Source organism: Antennarius striatus, chromosome 14 (assembly GCF_040054535.1).
Source record: "Antennarius striatus isolate MH-2024 chromosome 14, ASM4005453v1, whole genome shotgun sequence".
NCBI lineage: Eukaryota > Metazoa > Chordata > Actinopteri > Lophiiformes > Antennariidae > Antennarius > Antennarius striatus.
The window spans coordinates 1,801,803-1,815,136 of NC_090789.1; the positions used below are offsets into that span (position 1 = coordinate 1,801,803).

The window sequence follows — 13,334 nt, forward strand, 5'->3', positions numbered from 1 at the left end:
TCCAGTCATTAATACTTGTCCAAAGAAGTAAATGTGGAGTCAAATTTGAATATTGTGACTGTAGCTCCAAGTCTGATAAGAAGCATAGTTATGGTAGTCGTGACATTTTTTAACATTAAATTTTATGTTTTAGAAATCAATTTAGAAAGCCTATAAACTGACTTATTAAATATTAATTTAATGTATTACATAAATGATGACTTTACAAGCTATATTTGTATTATATAAAGATTATAAAATCATGTTTTTAATGAAATTGAAATGACATGAAATAATTTTTTAAAGAATGACAGCAGGTGAAAAGTAATGATTTATTTCATTCAGTTTATTTCATTCCAGAAATCAAAAAAACATTCTGTGTTGTGAAGAAACGTCATTCATTTAATGTTCAACGTGTTCATTCAACCATCAGTCACCGAGAAACACAAAAAAACAGGAAACTAAAGATGTCATTTCCTATTTCACAATCCTGAACATGTGGCGTGTGTGTGTGTGTGTGTGGTAAATATCACCATCAACACCATGTGCTTGTTTTTAGACGGTATCTGGACCAATGAAAGAGAACGTTAAAGAAATGAACCACATCTACTTCATAATGGTGAAACAATGATTTCACTATTGCTCCAACGGTTGACGATGTTTATTTCAGGCGTGTTCCTGGTCACGTATGTGTGGATTGATTAAGGCTGTTTGGTGACAAACCACCAGAGATGAAAACCATTCAACATGAATGATATCCTGTTTAAAACACAACGACAAAAAAAACCCCCAAAACGATTCACGTTGTCAGGAAACGGGAATAGTTTAACTATTTAACCTCCGTGACACGATTGATCGATCACAAATCAATGACACAAATCCATTTTTAAATGGGAAATAAAGCGTAAAAGGAAGGCAGGCGGTATCTTTTTTAAAAATACATTTCCGTTTCTAAGGTGCTGAAATGACAAGATTTCAAATTTGAACTCCTTTTTAATAAATATTATTCAACTTTTACATTAAAAAATCCCTTTATGTCTCCTTATTCTCATTAAAAAGTGCGGTGAGATTAATTCCGATGGACACTAGAGCAGATATTGTCTGATCGCTTCACAACATACAAATAAAACACTTTTTAAAAATGACATTTGTAACAAAATGTGATTGTTTTTAAAAAAAGAGAAACTCCCTTAGAAGAGTTCACTTCCTGGCTAAATAAAGGAGTGACTGGCGTTAGCATTTAGCCACGTAGCTCACATTTCATCAGCTGATTAAATCGTGACGGACCAATCAGATTGTGGCATTCCCTGTGAAGTAAGGTGCAGTGTTTTTTTTTTTGTGTGTTTTTTTTTTTAGAGGGGGGCGGTTATCAAGAGAGTAAAAAAAACAAACCATCACATAGAAAAATCTGGAACAGTTCAAAAACGACTTGAAGGATTTGTTCCTGATTAGAGCCGTAACCACGACAATCCGTCCGTTAAAGTGACGTCTGCTCCTCCTTTGAAATCCTGTCCCATTATTACTGTGGCGTCCATCAGATGAAAAATTTCCCGACTGAACACGAGGCGCTCGAACGCATCAGGAGCGGAAAACAAACACACTCCTGGTGAGTCAGTGTGAACAACCAACCTGGGCAGTTGGGGGTTAAAAGTGCCTCCCGTGTTCCTCTTCCTCCTCTTCTGGTTCTTGCAGCAATCACCGACGGGCTCGCGGCCAAAAAAACGCTGCGCTTGTGTAATCAAGTCTGCCCCCCCGCCTCCACCCAGCCTTCATTGCTGCAGCAAGGTCAGCTAAGGTGGGCTAGCAGCGCGAGGAGTCGGTGCTGACGGAGTCGCTTGAGGACACGTGGTTGTCCTGCGCTACCGGGCCGCCGGGGGAGGGCGCTCGGATCTCGGGGTGCGTCCCATTCTCGTTTTCTCTCCTGTGACACGAACACGGGGCGGCGGCAGACTCGTATCCGGACGTCAAGCCGCTCCTCGCCGCGTCGTCTCCTCGCTCCTCCTGGGTTTTCTGCCTCTTGGGCGACCCGGGTAGACCGGCGGTGACGACATGGAGGGGCGCCACAGCCTGGGGCATCCCCGGTAGCCCGTGTGGTTGCTGCTTACTTCTGGTCGAGACGTTTCCAGAGGGGGGGTCGTGGTTCGACCAGCTCAGCTTTCTCTTCTGGAATGAGAGTGGAAAACCAAAAATAACAAACATGAAACACCAGAACTTCACTAAAAGTCTGGAAAAATACGTTTTACAGAGGAAATCTGATTTGTTGTCATTGTTTTACAATCTCTGAGATGAGCCTCTACTCGCTGTCAGAAACTCAGGTGACATCGGGGGCCAACGCTCACCTTCACCGGCATGTGGAGTTGATTCTGGCGCCACCGCGGCGCCAGTCTGGGAGTGCTGGTTTGGCTCGGCGCGTCCGTGGACTCGCGCGACACCTGGGGGAACCACAGCTTGAGCATCGCTTCGATCTGCAGCAGGTTGTGGAGGTATTTCTCACTGGGGGGAGAAAAGGAAACGAGCGTTAACGAACGATTCTGAGGATCTCAGATTGCGTCCTGCGTCGGGGAGTCTCACCCCATGTCAGGCCTCTGCAGGATCCCCAGAATCCTGTGGAATCTGTCGATAGCGATGCTTTTCTGGAAACTGGATAAACCTGCCAGAAATATAATATATTAGACAGATGTGAAGGAAAACGCTTCAGGCTTTAGTGACTAGAATTTAAGATGAGAAAAGCGCGTACCTTTGTCGAATCGCCCAGTCTTCAGTCCGTGCAGGAGCCCCAGTAAAGACGGGATGAACCTCTGCAACTTGACACACTGAGGAGATACGAGAAAGTGAATTCACGACTACGTCTGATCTGTCAGGGTGAAGGAAACGCTCTGAGGGTCTCACCGTCTGCGCGAACATCAGGTCCCCCGGAGTTGACGACGACGAGCTCAAGATGACGTCTTGAGGAGACGAGGCCGAGTCGGGACGCTTCCCCCCATCCGGGCGGCGCTCCAGCTGCTCCAACTTCGACCTGAGAAACTTCGCCATTCCGCCGTCGCCCTCTCCCTCCGAGGACGCGTCGGCCTCGTCCTCCGTCTGCTCGCTCTCGCTGTGGAGGAAGCTCGGCGTGGAGCGCAGAGAATCGCAAGATGGCCATTTGGAAGGACTGCCCAAAGAACTCATCTGTAGAGACAAGGAGAGAATGTCTGATTTAAAGTTTCTGGCATCTGGATAAAATATACAAAATAAAATATACACAAATTTAGATTTTATGAAAAAAATTGTAAAATATAAAAAATATAAATATATATATAAACATAAAAAAAATAATATTCACATATTTAGATTTATTATCATCTTTGCAAAATAATAAAATGGGCGCCTGGTTGCAAAAATAAAAGCACAGAAGACATTTCTGTGAAAAAATAAGCAAGGTAAATAACAGATTGCCATGTTTTGCAGCACAGTTCTGATCTCAAGATGAGTAAAACTGTTATAAGCAGTGTTATAAGCTCAGAATATAGACGTTATACCACAGTAACAACACACGTCTGCAACATATATCACAAAACAGACACAAATATGACAGATATTCCAAAAAACACACTCCAAACTTGGCAACACAGCTGTGTTGCCAAGTTTGGAGTGACGTCATCACCAAGTCCCAGCAAGTGAAAATTGACGGAGGAGCTGAAAACACCAGCAATCACGAATGACAGATTAAGAAACGCCTGGTTCGGTCGCTCCCGGGGGGGGTGGAGGGGCAGCTGGGTCATCCGGGGACAGATGTAAACATCCGCGGCTGGGTGTGATCGCCTCGTCTCACCCCAACCGCCCGCGGAAGCCCTCCGCGGAACAAAAACAAGCGCCATGCTGACTGAAAGTAAAAGCACGCTTTTCGCCCTACGGTGGCCTGCGAGGGGAAACTTATTTTGAAAAGTAACGTTTTGGTTCTACTTCCGCCCGCGCGGCTACTTACGTAAACAACGACCTATGGCTAAAGTGTGACACGCTAGCACAGGAGAAGTCAGAGTGCGTTACCTTCTGGAGGAAACTGGATCCGGGAAGGGCGGTAAAGCGATACGAGGCGCGGACGACTAACCCCCGCCCGCGTTAGGTGGCCAAAAACCAGAGACGCGAACCAAGAACGAGCGAACCCTTCGTGCTCCGCTCCCAGCTCGGTTTCCCCACCGAACGGCCGACCAGTTCAAAAAGTACCCACAGAAGCAGAGGGAGCCGCACGTGCTCAACACTTACGACGCTCCTATTGGTCGAACCGGCTGAGTCGCCTCCTCATTGGTTGGCTGGTTTAGCCAATCAGAAGCGTCACCGGCGCCAGTTGGCTGGTGGATCCATAGAGCCCGCCTCCAGCTGAGACGCCAGCACGTGCGGGTCGTGCTGCTGAAGTAGAGAAGGGGGGGGTGAGGCGCGAGCGGGCTAGCATGCTAATTCGGCCAACCTCGCGTGGGTGAAACGAGGTAGCCTGATGAGGGGGCGCGTGTCGCGTCGGGTCAGTGGACGCGCGTGCGGATTGAAAACAGGAAATCTGGATTGTGTTTGTCTCTCCAGGCGCGCGCGAGGCTTACGTGGAGGTTTTAGCGCGTAAATAAATAAGGAAAACGCGGCTTGTGGGTGAAAGATCAAAGCGGGGATCGCGTTTCCTTTGAGTTTGGAAACAAAGTTCAAAGTGTTGTTGTGTTGGATGACAAACATTTGTGAGGTTTAACTGAAATAACCTGTTGTTTTCGGTCACGTGCTGAGGTGGTTGTAGATGACGTGATGCATTATGGGTCCTTCGAGCAGATAAAAACCTTGCGACAGACTTTCATCGTTACGTAATCAGATCGCTGTATTGCTGAGCTGTGAATGTTTTTTTTGTGCAATATGACGTAATTATCTGCAGGAGAACTTATGTGGCTGCCTTAAACATAAAAAAAATTATAAATATATATTTATTATTATTATGAAACGGTAGTTTAGTGTATGAACAATATTTACAATAAATTAATGCATTTTTAAATAGTTCCATTATTAACCTCTAGACTATCACCACCTTTCCTCCATATGAATCATTCGATTAATAACTTTACTGAGTCATGCTTGTCAAGGGTTAGGGTCATCGATATCAGCTGAATATGGGCTTGTGTTTATTTTAAGTTTGCTTATCATTCGATTCCAGATGTTTGGATTGCGACATGGATCAACATCGCCGAGCAAACAGCGTGGCTTGGTTCCGTCAGCTGATAGTCGGTTCAAACAGCGGCAGCCAATCCCTGCAGCTTAGACGCAGAGTTCTGGTTCTGATGCTCGACCCAAATATCTGTGAGCCTTGGCTCTTCAGAGACATTTAACTCCTTCATGTTTGCATGAATTAACAGTTAAACTGGTGTCCAGGATGGGAACATGACTTTGATTGGAGGGGGTTGTACAATAGGTGAATATCGAAGCGGTGACGTCTAATTTCTGTGGTTCACGGTGATAAGTGTCAACGTGTGTTTGAGTGACCATGTTGGGACAGGACCAAAGAAAACATTAAACATTAGACAATGATATTACTGGAAAAGAACAGAAAGCTCGACCTTCATAACCCAGAGACGTGCAGGTGAACACATCTGAAATGACGTTAAGCTAATATCAAGCTATTTAGCATGGGTTTCATTTGTGGAACTAATGGGAGGTGGATGCTAGCGCTAGGGCCTCATTTGCAGAGAAGCTCTTCCATCATTTCGGTGACCTCCTCCAAGCTGTTCCAGAAATATTCAAATGTAAGTTTATTTTTTGTTGTTTAACAGTGACAAACTTTTAAAACGGCTCAGGATTTTCAAAACGTCGCACATTTTATGTTATGTCTCCAACAGTAAGATCACATGGGAAGATTCGAAACGCATCAAACATCATAAATCTGAACACCACCATCAAGAATGAACAACAGTTACAATCTGGAATTGCATTGATCTTCTTGATCCTCTGACCCAGAACATGAGCCGCGTCCTGTTTCACCCCCCCCCCCCTCCACACCATTCTTTAACAGCCAAACCAGGGGTCCTTTCTGTTTGTCCTGGAGATAAAGTCGATTTTTCTGGACATCTCTTTGCCGTAGATCCGCCTGCAGTTCTCAAAGTTCTTCCTCTGGCGCTCCCGGCAGGGCTTCTCGTAGTAGCGCTTCAGCTTCACATCTTGAATGATCCCATCCTTAAACAAGACACTGCAGGAAGTAGAGAAGACTTTAGAAACACTGAACACTTTAATGACAGATAGTTGTCATGACAACAGACATTATGCTGGCCAGTAAATGAGGCTTAAACCAAGCACAACATAGGTGATAACTAAATGTCCTCAACTAAGTTCTTCACGAAAAGGTGAATTCTAATATTCAAGTTGGCATGAAAAAGTAAACATGTGAAAAATCTAAAAAAATTATTCAATTATTTAACAGGATCAAATTATCAGGAAAATAAAGGATGAATCAACATAAATGTAGTTGAGTTTAGGTCGACTTGAGTTACAAAATATATTCAGTTATTTAAAAATTTGCTGTTTATTTACATTTTTTTGCACGCTGTGTTTATCGGTGGATTTTAAATCTGTAATTACACGCTGATTGTTAAAGTAACTACACACTTCTGCAGACATTTGTTATGGTTTATAAACAGTTTTATTTTATTTCTTCTCCAAAATCTCACAATGTCAATGTTAGCTGTGGAGCTAAGGATGCATCACTGCGCATGTGCAGTCCCGACATCGAGCGGAAGGCTAGGTTAATGTTAGCTTATCCTTCCTTCGACACAAACAAATCTGAGTGATTAAACCTCTACGTTACCTGCTCAGAGTCTTGTAGGCCGCCTGAAAGTCTCCATCTTTAACCATCACCGTCCGGGCGAGGAAGCGAAGGTGCTTCGCCATGGTTGACACCGGAACGTAATGTACAATCATCCGACCGGAAACGTCCTTCATCAATGGTTCCGCCTCTTCTTCTACTATCTTTAATTTGCAGCGCGGCTCGTATGCTTGGTGTGGCACTACTGCCCCCTTGTGGAGAAATTAGCACCTACAGTTTGCAGTTGGACAGCCTAATGTAGCCGCAAGAGGACACAAGCAAGCGTCTTATAGTGCCGGTCCCAAGCCCGGATAAATAGAGAGGGGTGTGTCAGGAAGGGCATCCGATGTAAAACTTTTGCCAAATCAAACATGCGTATCAAACCTACGACTTCCATACAGGATCGGTCGAGGCCCGGGTTAACAACGACTGCCATCGGTGCTGTTGGTCGAAGAAGGAGAGGAGGAAAGTGTGTGTGTGTGAGAGAAGAGGATGCAGAAGACAGGGTTAGATGGAGGCAACTGATTGGCTGTGGCGACCCCTGAAGGGAAAAGCCCAAAGGAGAAGAAGTTTACAGTTCGTCAGCCTCTTCTTGCCCATGATGTTCATTTATTTCCTAGATGTTCAGAGACATGCAAAGTGGAGAAATGTTGTAATGTAACAATGTTTTTTTTTTAAATTATAAAATATCATGGTTTGTTTTAGCCATTTACAAAAAGTAAACGTGAGTAAGAAAAAAAATCTAAATGAAATCAATATTTGGTGTGAGCCTTTAAAAAAGCATGTATGGATTTTTGTTGCTTTTAAATTATATACTGGTCCCATGATAATCTCTTGTGATTTTACTTTTCAAGTAATCGATTTTTTGTTATTATAATGGAGTTCTTACAGTACGTGGAACTTTATTATACTTTTTATGTTAATGTCAGCTTCTCAGTGTTTCCTTAATGATATGGTTCAGGAACATCGGTCCTGAAGAGGAGGAATGAAGAGCAGAATTTGTTCTTTTCCAAATGAGAACGGAATATTTCCCATTATGCCTTCAGGATGTGTTTAATCCACATCCTGGAGGCATAATGGAAAGGATGTCAAGTTCAGGACTGAACTTTAAATATCTATAACATATAAAATTAAAGCATAGACAAAAATAATACACTAATGTAGGATGAAAATATGAGAATGATTTTAGATAAGCATTTTTATATTCTCGCCACTAGATGACGCTTTATTCCCTTATATTCATTTTGCAAAGATTTTAGATTTTTTTTGTCCCTCCGGAAATCCCACAATTCAATCTGGGGAAGTTTGGATTATAAACATTCTTAAACTCTTCTGTCATCATCATTTTGTGTTCTGTGTTTGAAGTTCATTTTGGAGAGAAAATACACGCGTAAAATATCCCCTGAATGACAGATGACGTGAACAGAAGAAACCAAACAGAAATGATGACAGTTCGTCAGGTCACATCACGTGATTGATGAGAGCGCATCCATTGTCATGGAAACAGTAGACGCTACTGTCCCTGTGTTGTTCTTTCATCGAGGCCTTTCTCCTCTCCATCGCTGGGCCGTGAAAAGCTTTTCTACTTCTATTCTCTGCATTAATTACCCGGTGGGGTTAATTTCCATTCTGCTGTAACCCCATAGGATGGAGAGGAATGCTGGGACGACCTGACAGAAAACACCCCGACCAGATGCAATGTGGAGAAAAAGAACATTATTCTAGAAGGTGGAGCTGTGGCTCCATCAGGTTTTTTTTTTATCATTTAAAAATAAATTTAGAAAGAAATAAAAACAATCTAACACATAAAAGAAGTCCTAAAAGTAAAAGGCAGCTTATTTCTAGCCTAATGACGTCATGAATCTCTAACAGATGAATTCCTGCGTCACTTTTATTTCCTTGACAACATCTCACGCCTCATGTCCAATGATCGGACCAGAATCATTCACACTGTTCCTTCATGTCGTTAACTTCAGAGCTGCCGCGTTCTCCAGCTCACATCCGAATCTTTCACCAGGCTGTCAGAGGAGGGGGGTGGATTCAGTGAGGGTGGGGTCAGGGTGTGGGGAGGGGAGCAGAACCTGCATCCAGTCCCGAGTTCAAACCCTCCCAGTTCGGATCAAGATGGAGAAGAAAGTGACGGATTTCTCTGGAAAATGGACGATGAAGAGTTCTGAGCGGTTCGAGGAGCTCCTGAAGGCGCTGGGTGAGTCAGTCTGGAGTCAGTTGTTCATCCGGGGGGGGGGGGGGGGGGGGTCTGAAAGTTTTCTCTGCACCACAAAGTTGTGGTAAATCAAAGTGATCTTCATGCAAAAAGTGTTTATTATAGATGAGCATCTCCTGCATGAACGTCCATCGTGTTGTGTGACGTCATCATCCGGGAAAGCACCTTTATTGGGGGGGGGGGGGGGGGCTGCAGAAACAAAGTGGGTCTGAAGTGGTTGAAATGGTTCCTGCAGCTCTGCAGAAGCTTTCCAGTATGAAGGGAGTCCAGTTAGAAGAGAGGAAGGGGGTGGGGGGGGGGCAAATCGCCTGAGGAGAGGGGGTAGGGGTAGATGGGACTCATCTGAGGTGGGGGTCCCCTCATGCGGTTGTAATTAGAGGCAGTGTAAACGGAACTAAGCCTCGACATGGGCCCCAGTCTGGTGCCGCATGTGTGTGTGTGTGTGTGTGTGTGTGTGTGTGTGTGTGCGTGCGTGTGTGTGTGTGTGTGTGTGTGTGTGTGTGTGTTGCCTCCACTAGTCCTGTACTGAACTGATGTGTGATAAAAGCCATGAGGTCAAAAAAGTTCAAATGTCATTTTTCCTTAGAATAAACACGAGTCGCTCGTTCTTTCATTTTATTTGTCTGCAGATTATTATTATTATTATTATTTTATATTTATTATTTTATTATTATTATTATTATTGTATTATTATTTTTATTATTTTTATTATTTTTATTATTTTTATTATTATCTCTTTATTAATAAGATGCTCTTGATTTAAATGTAAAGAAAATGTGATGATCAGTTCAAAAGACCTTTCAGTCCCTGTTTGAACCAACGGCTGCTCAGAATCTCTGTGAAGTCACTTTCTGTCTCCGGATCTTCGTCTTCTTTCCTCTTGTTTTCCTGACCAGGTGTGAACATCGTCACCAGGAAGATCGCGGCGGCCGCCGCCTCCAGCCCCACGGTGGAGGTCAGCCAACAGGGCGAGAGTCTGTCCATCAGGACGTCCACCAGCATCCGCACCACCCTGGTGTCCTTCACCGTGGGGCAGACCTTCAGCGAGACCACGGTGGACGGACGTCCCTGCACGGTTTGCACCCCCCCCCCATCCCACATTCCTCCATAATACCCAAACATGCATTCCAGATTTGTGGTAACGAAGCGCAGACATGTGGGAATGATTCGGCGTGAACGTCTCTGCTTCCTGCTGACGGATCCAGTCCGTCAGAAGAATCCCGGTGACGAGCTCCACAGCGTGCTGAACTTCAGCGCTGAGGGACGTCGGTTTGTGTGACGTGTGTCTCCTGTCAATCCACGCAGAGCTTTCCGACGTGGGAAACCGACAGAAAGATCGTCTGCGAGCAGACGTTACAGAAAGGAGACGGGCCGAAGACGTCCTGGAGCCGAGAGCTGACCAACGACGGCAGGATGATACTGGTAAAAAAAAAAAGCACAAAGAAAAAAGCACGACTTCATGGAGCAAATAAAAGATAAAAATTGTTGGTAGGCAGTCACGTGATACCGTACTCGCATTCTATTGGCTGACGGCATCCGGAAGTGTGCTCTGTTCCGTGAGTCTCAAAAGTGCTTCAAACAGTCCATCAGAGTGTTTTAAAGGTAACACAGATGGAAGGTGGTTTAATATCAGTATGGGGGGGGGGTTCAGAAACGTTTAAATTACCATAAATAATAAGATAAATTGTCGCGATATCGCGGGATTTGGCAGTCGAAATGCTGATAATGGTCACAATCTGATTTTGACAGTTTTGCATGTAATTGATATTGATAGCGCTGCTATGCTAAGCTAAGCTAAGCTATGCAATGCTACTTTGTTCCCATCCTGCTAGCGTTGCATGATGAATAGGTTTTTATATTTATTTATATTTCCGCTAAAACCTTTTTGTCTTCCCGCAGACGATGACCGCCGGAGACGTCGTGTGCACCCGGACGTATGAGCGTCAGTAGCGTAGCGTCGGCTAACGCTCATGACTCCTGACGCCTCACGTTTGCTCTCCGTATCTTCCTCTTCATCTTCCTCCTGCCAGTCAGAACCAATAAACTCACAGCAAAATTACGTAGAAGTAAAGATAAGGTCCTTTTTTTTTGTGTTAATGCAAAAAAAATCTGGGGCCGGCCTGAACCTCAAGGTGGGCCGGATCCGGCCCGCGGGCCGAACGTTCGCCTCTTCTGGTTTTACATGAACGTGTTGCTTCAAACCAAAGCTGATTTTATTCTGCATCACATCATCATAACTTCTCAAATTAAATACACCCTTTTTTTAAATTATTTACCGTCCTCTCATTCTTTCTGTTCTGAATATCTTCCCCCTCCCTCCATCGTTCCATTCCCATCCCGGACCTCATCATCGCGGCTCACTGCAACATCAGTTAACGCCCCAAAAAAACCCGCCAAGAACAATTCATATTTTCTGCTTTTGGCCAAACAAAGCGGGTGGAAACGGGGAGCGGTGCAGAAAACCAGAGAGGGTGGTCGTGAGAAAGAGGCTCAGACGTTCTGCAGCTGCTCTCTGGGTGAGATCACCAGAACCCGCCCTGCGGCGTTGGCGTAGCACCCAGGTAACAAAGTGTTTAGTGGCCCCGGCTCCGAGCGGCGGAGGGGATTTCCAGCTGTTGCCTCTCAGAACCCACTTTTTCAATATAATGGAGGCGGGGAAAATACACCGGATTGGAATGTGGCCAGAAAGGGGGCCCGAGCAGAACTTCACCGCTCGGTTCAGGCCCAGGAGGACTTCACCTCGTTGTGAAAAATGGAACTCTGGGTAATCTGGGGGTTCAGGGCTGGGATGGAGGGGGGGAAATAAACCTGTAAAATGAATGCACACTTTAAATAAAGTGGATGAAAGCGGTTTTGATGGAAAATTCTCTTCTATTTGCTCATAAGAATAAAAATACTGGCAGCAGACAAACACCAACTCTCTTGACTCATTTCTGGGGGAATTTCACAGACTTCCATTCATTTCCTGGAGATGAACCCAAAACCTTAAGCGTTATTGACCTCAGGGTGACCTCAGCCCCCTCCGACCCTGAAATCACCTGTTTGATTATTGGGATGTAAACTGGTGTCCGTCCACACGAAGCGGGTGGCTTTTTTCTGCAGTCCGACGCTCACGCCAGTTCATTCCTCAGGCGGTGACGACATGGAGCATCGCTGTAATCTGGGACATCTGGATCGATCACGGCGGGGGCAACTGGAAGGAATGATGAGTTATAGGAGTCAGATGGAAACACAGATGACAAAAACAACAACAAAATTAAAGAAAAAGGGAAAAATCTGAGTTGGTTAAAGAAAATGAAAATAATCTGTGATTCTCATCATACTGGAGGAGTTCTGTTTTTTTAACAGTACTCAGTAATGAGCTTTAACCCTTTGATTTTTAAAAAAATTATTATTAGTACTCTAAACCTTCATTTCCTTTCAAAAACAAACCTCTCATGTCCCCATGATGATCTCTGATGAACATGTTGTTTCAGAAACGCTCAGAAGAAGGAAAGTAATTGAACTTTTTCAACAAACCTTCAGTCTCACCTGCAGACTGTCTGTATGAATTCACCCTGTGCAGCCAAGGAGGGGTCGAACCCGCAGAAATCTGTTTAAAATTATACAAACAAGAGACAAAAAAAATATCACAGATAACAAATATGTCAGTGTGAATTTTGGGGGAAATGCATTAAAAATGATTCAGAAGATGACATTTCCTTTAGGATGAAGAGCAGCACTGATGGGTTGGAATATTAGAGAACATCAACAGCTGGTCATGAGTTCATTCGTGTGTGTGTGTGTGTGTGTGTGAAGCTGTAGGATCAGACAGTGTGTGTGTGTGTGTGTGTGTGTGTGTGTGTGTGTGTGTGTGTGTGTGTGTGTGTGTGTGTGTGTGTGTGTGTGTGTGTGTGTGTGTGTGTGTGTGTGTGAACATGACTGCATATCCTGTACTGTATGAAGGGTCTGTTTGTGGTGAAATCACATGACTGCCCTCGCCCTTCTTGCCCCATGTGACTCCAAGGAGAGGAGAATGAAGAGCAGACCGGCCTGCACCGGGGCATTAAACCATGAAGCGTGTAGTTTATTAACTAGAGGGGTAATAATAATCCCTCCTGCTGAGGCTCAACCTCTGTTCAGGAATGCTGCCTTCACTGACGCTGGGATTTTACATTACTGAGGCAAACTGAGCTGGAGCAGCTGTGATTCCTTTGGAGGGTTAATATTGAAGTGTGTCCATCCAATGTGATGAAAATATGATTGTTTAAAGTTTATTTTGTAATACCGGAGTTGATGCACCTTAATAATCACCTTATTGATACTTCATTGATCCGCGAACTGCAGGAA

At 44.4% G+C, this 13,334-nt stretch overlaps 3 protein-coding genes across 3 annotated transcripts; 1 reads left to right on the forward strand and 2 right to left on the reverse strand.

The window, feature by feature from the left end:
- Positions 1-307: 307 nt before the first annotated feature.
- Positions 308-4,163, reverse strand: ciarta (circadian associated repressor of transcription a). Its single transcript, XM_068332655.1, has 6 exons — positions 4,006-4,163; positions 2,869-3,147; positions 2,717-2,792; positions 2,551-2,629; positions 2,319-2,472; positions 308-2,142 (listed from the first exon to the last, which is right to left on the reverse strand). Exons 2-6 carry the CDS (start codon positions 3,145-3,147, stop codon positions 1,780-1,782), a joined length of 951 nt encoding a protein of 316 aa, XP_068188756.1. The 5' UTR covers positions 4,006-4,163; the 3' UTR covers positions 308-1,779.
- Positions 4,164-5,718: 1,555 nt separating this feature from the next.
- mrps21 (mitochondrial ribosomal protein S21) lies at positions 5,719-7,439 on the reverse strand. Its single transcript, XM_068332657.1, has 2 exons — positions 6,785-7,439; positions 5,719-6,169 (listed from the first exon to the last, which is right to left on the reverse strand). The coding sequence occupies exons 1-2, from the start codon at positions 6,916-6,918 to the stop codon at positions 5,989-5,991; spliced, it is 315 nt and encodes a 104-aa protein (XP_068188758.1). The 5' UTR covers positions 6,919-7,439; the 3' UTR covers positions 5,719-5,988.
- Positions 7,440-8,830: 1,391 nt separating this feature from the next.
- Positions 8,831-11,914, forward strand: crabp2b (cellular retinoic acid binding protein 2, b). The gene is made up of 4 exons (XM_068332656.1): positions 8,831-8,987; positions 9,902-10,080; positions 10,311-10,427; positions 10,905-11,914. Exons 1-4 carry the CDS (start codon positions 8,906-8,908, stop codon positions 10,953-10,955), a joined length of 429 nt encoding a protein of 142 aa, XP_068188757.1. The 5' UTR covers positions 8,831-8,905; the 3' UTR covers positions 10,956-11,914.
- The last annotated feature ends 1,420 nt before the right edge of the window (positions 11,915-13,334 follow it).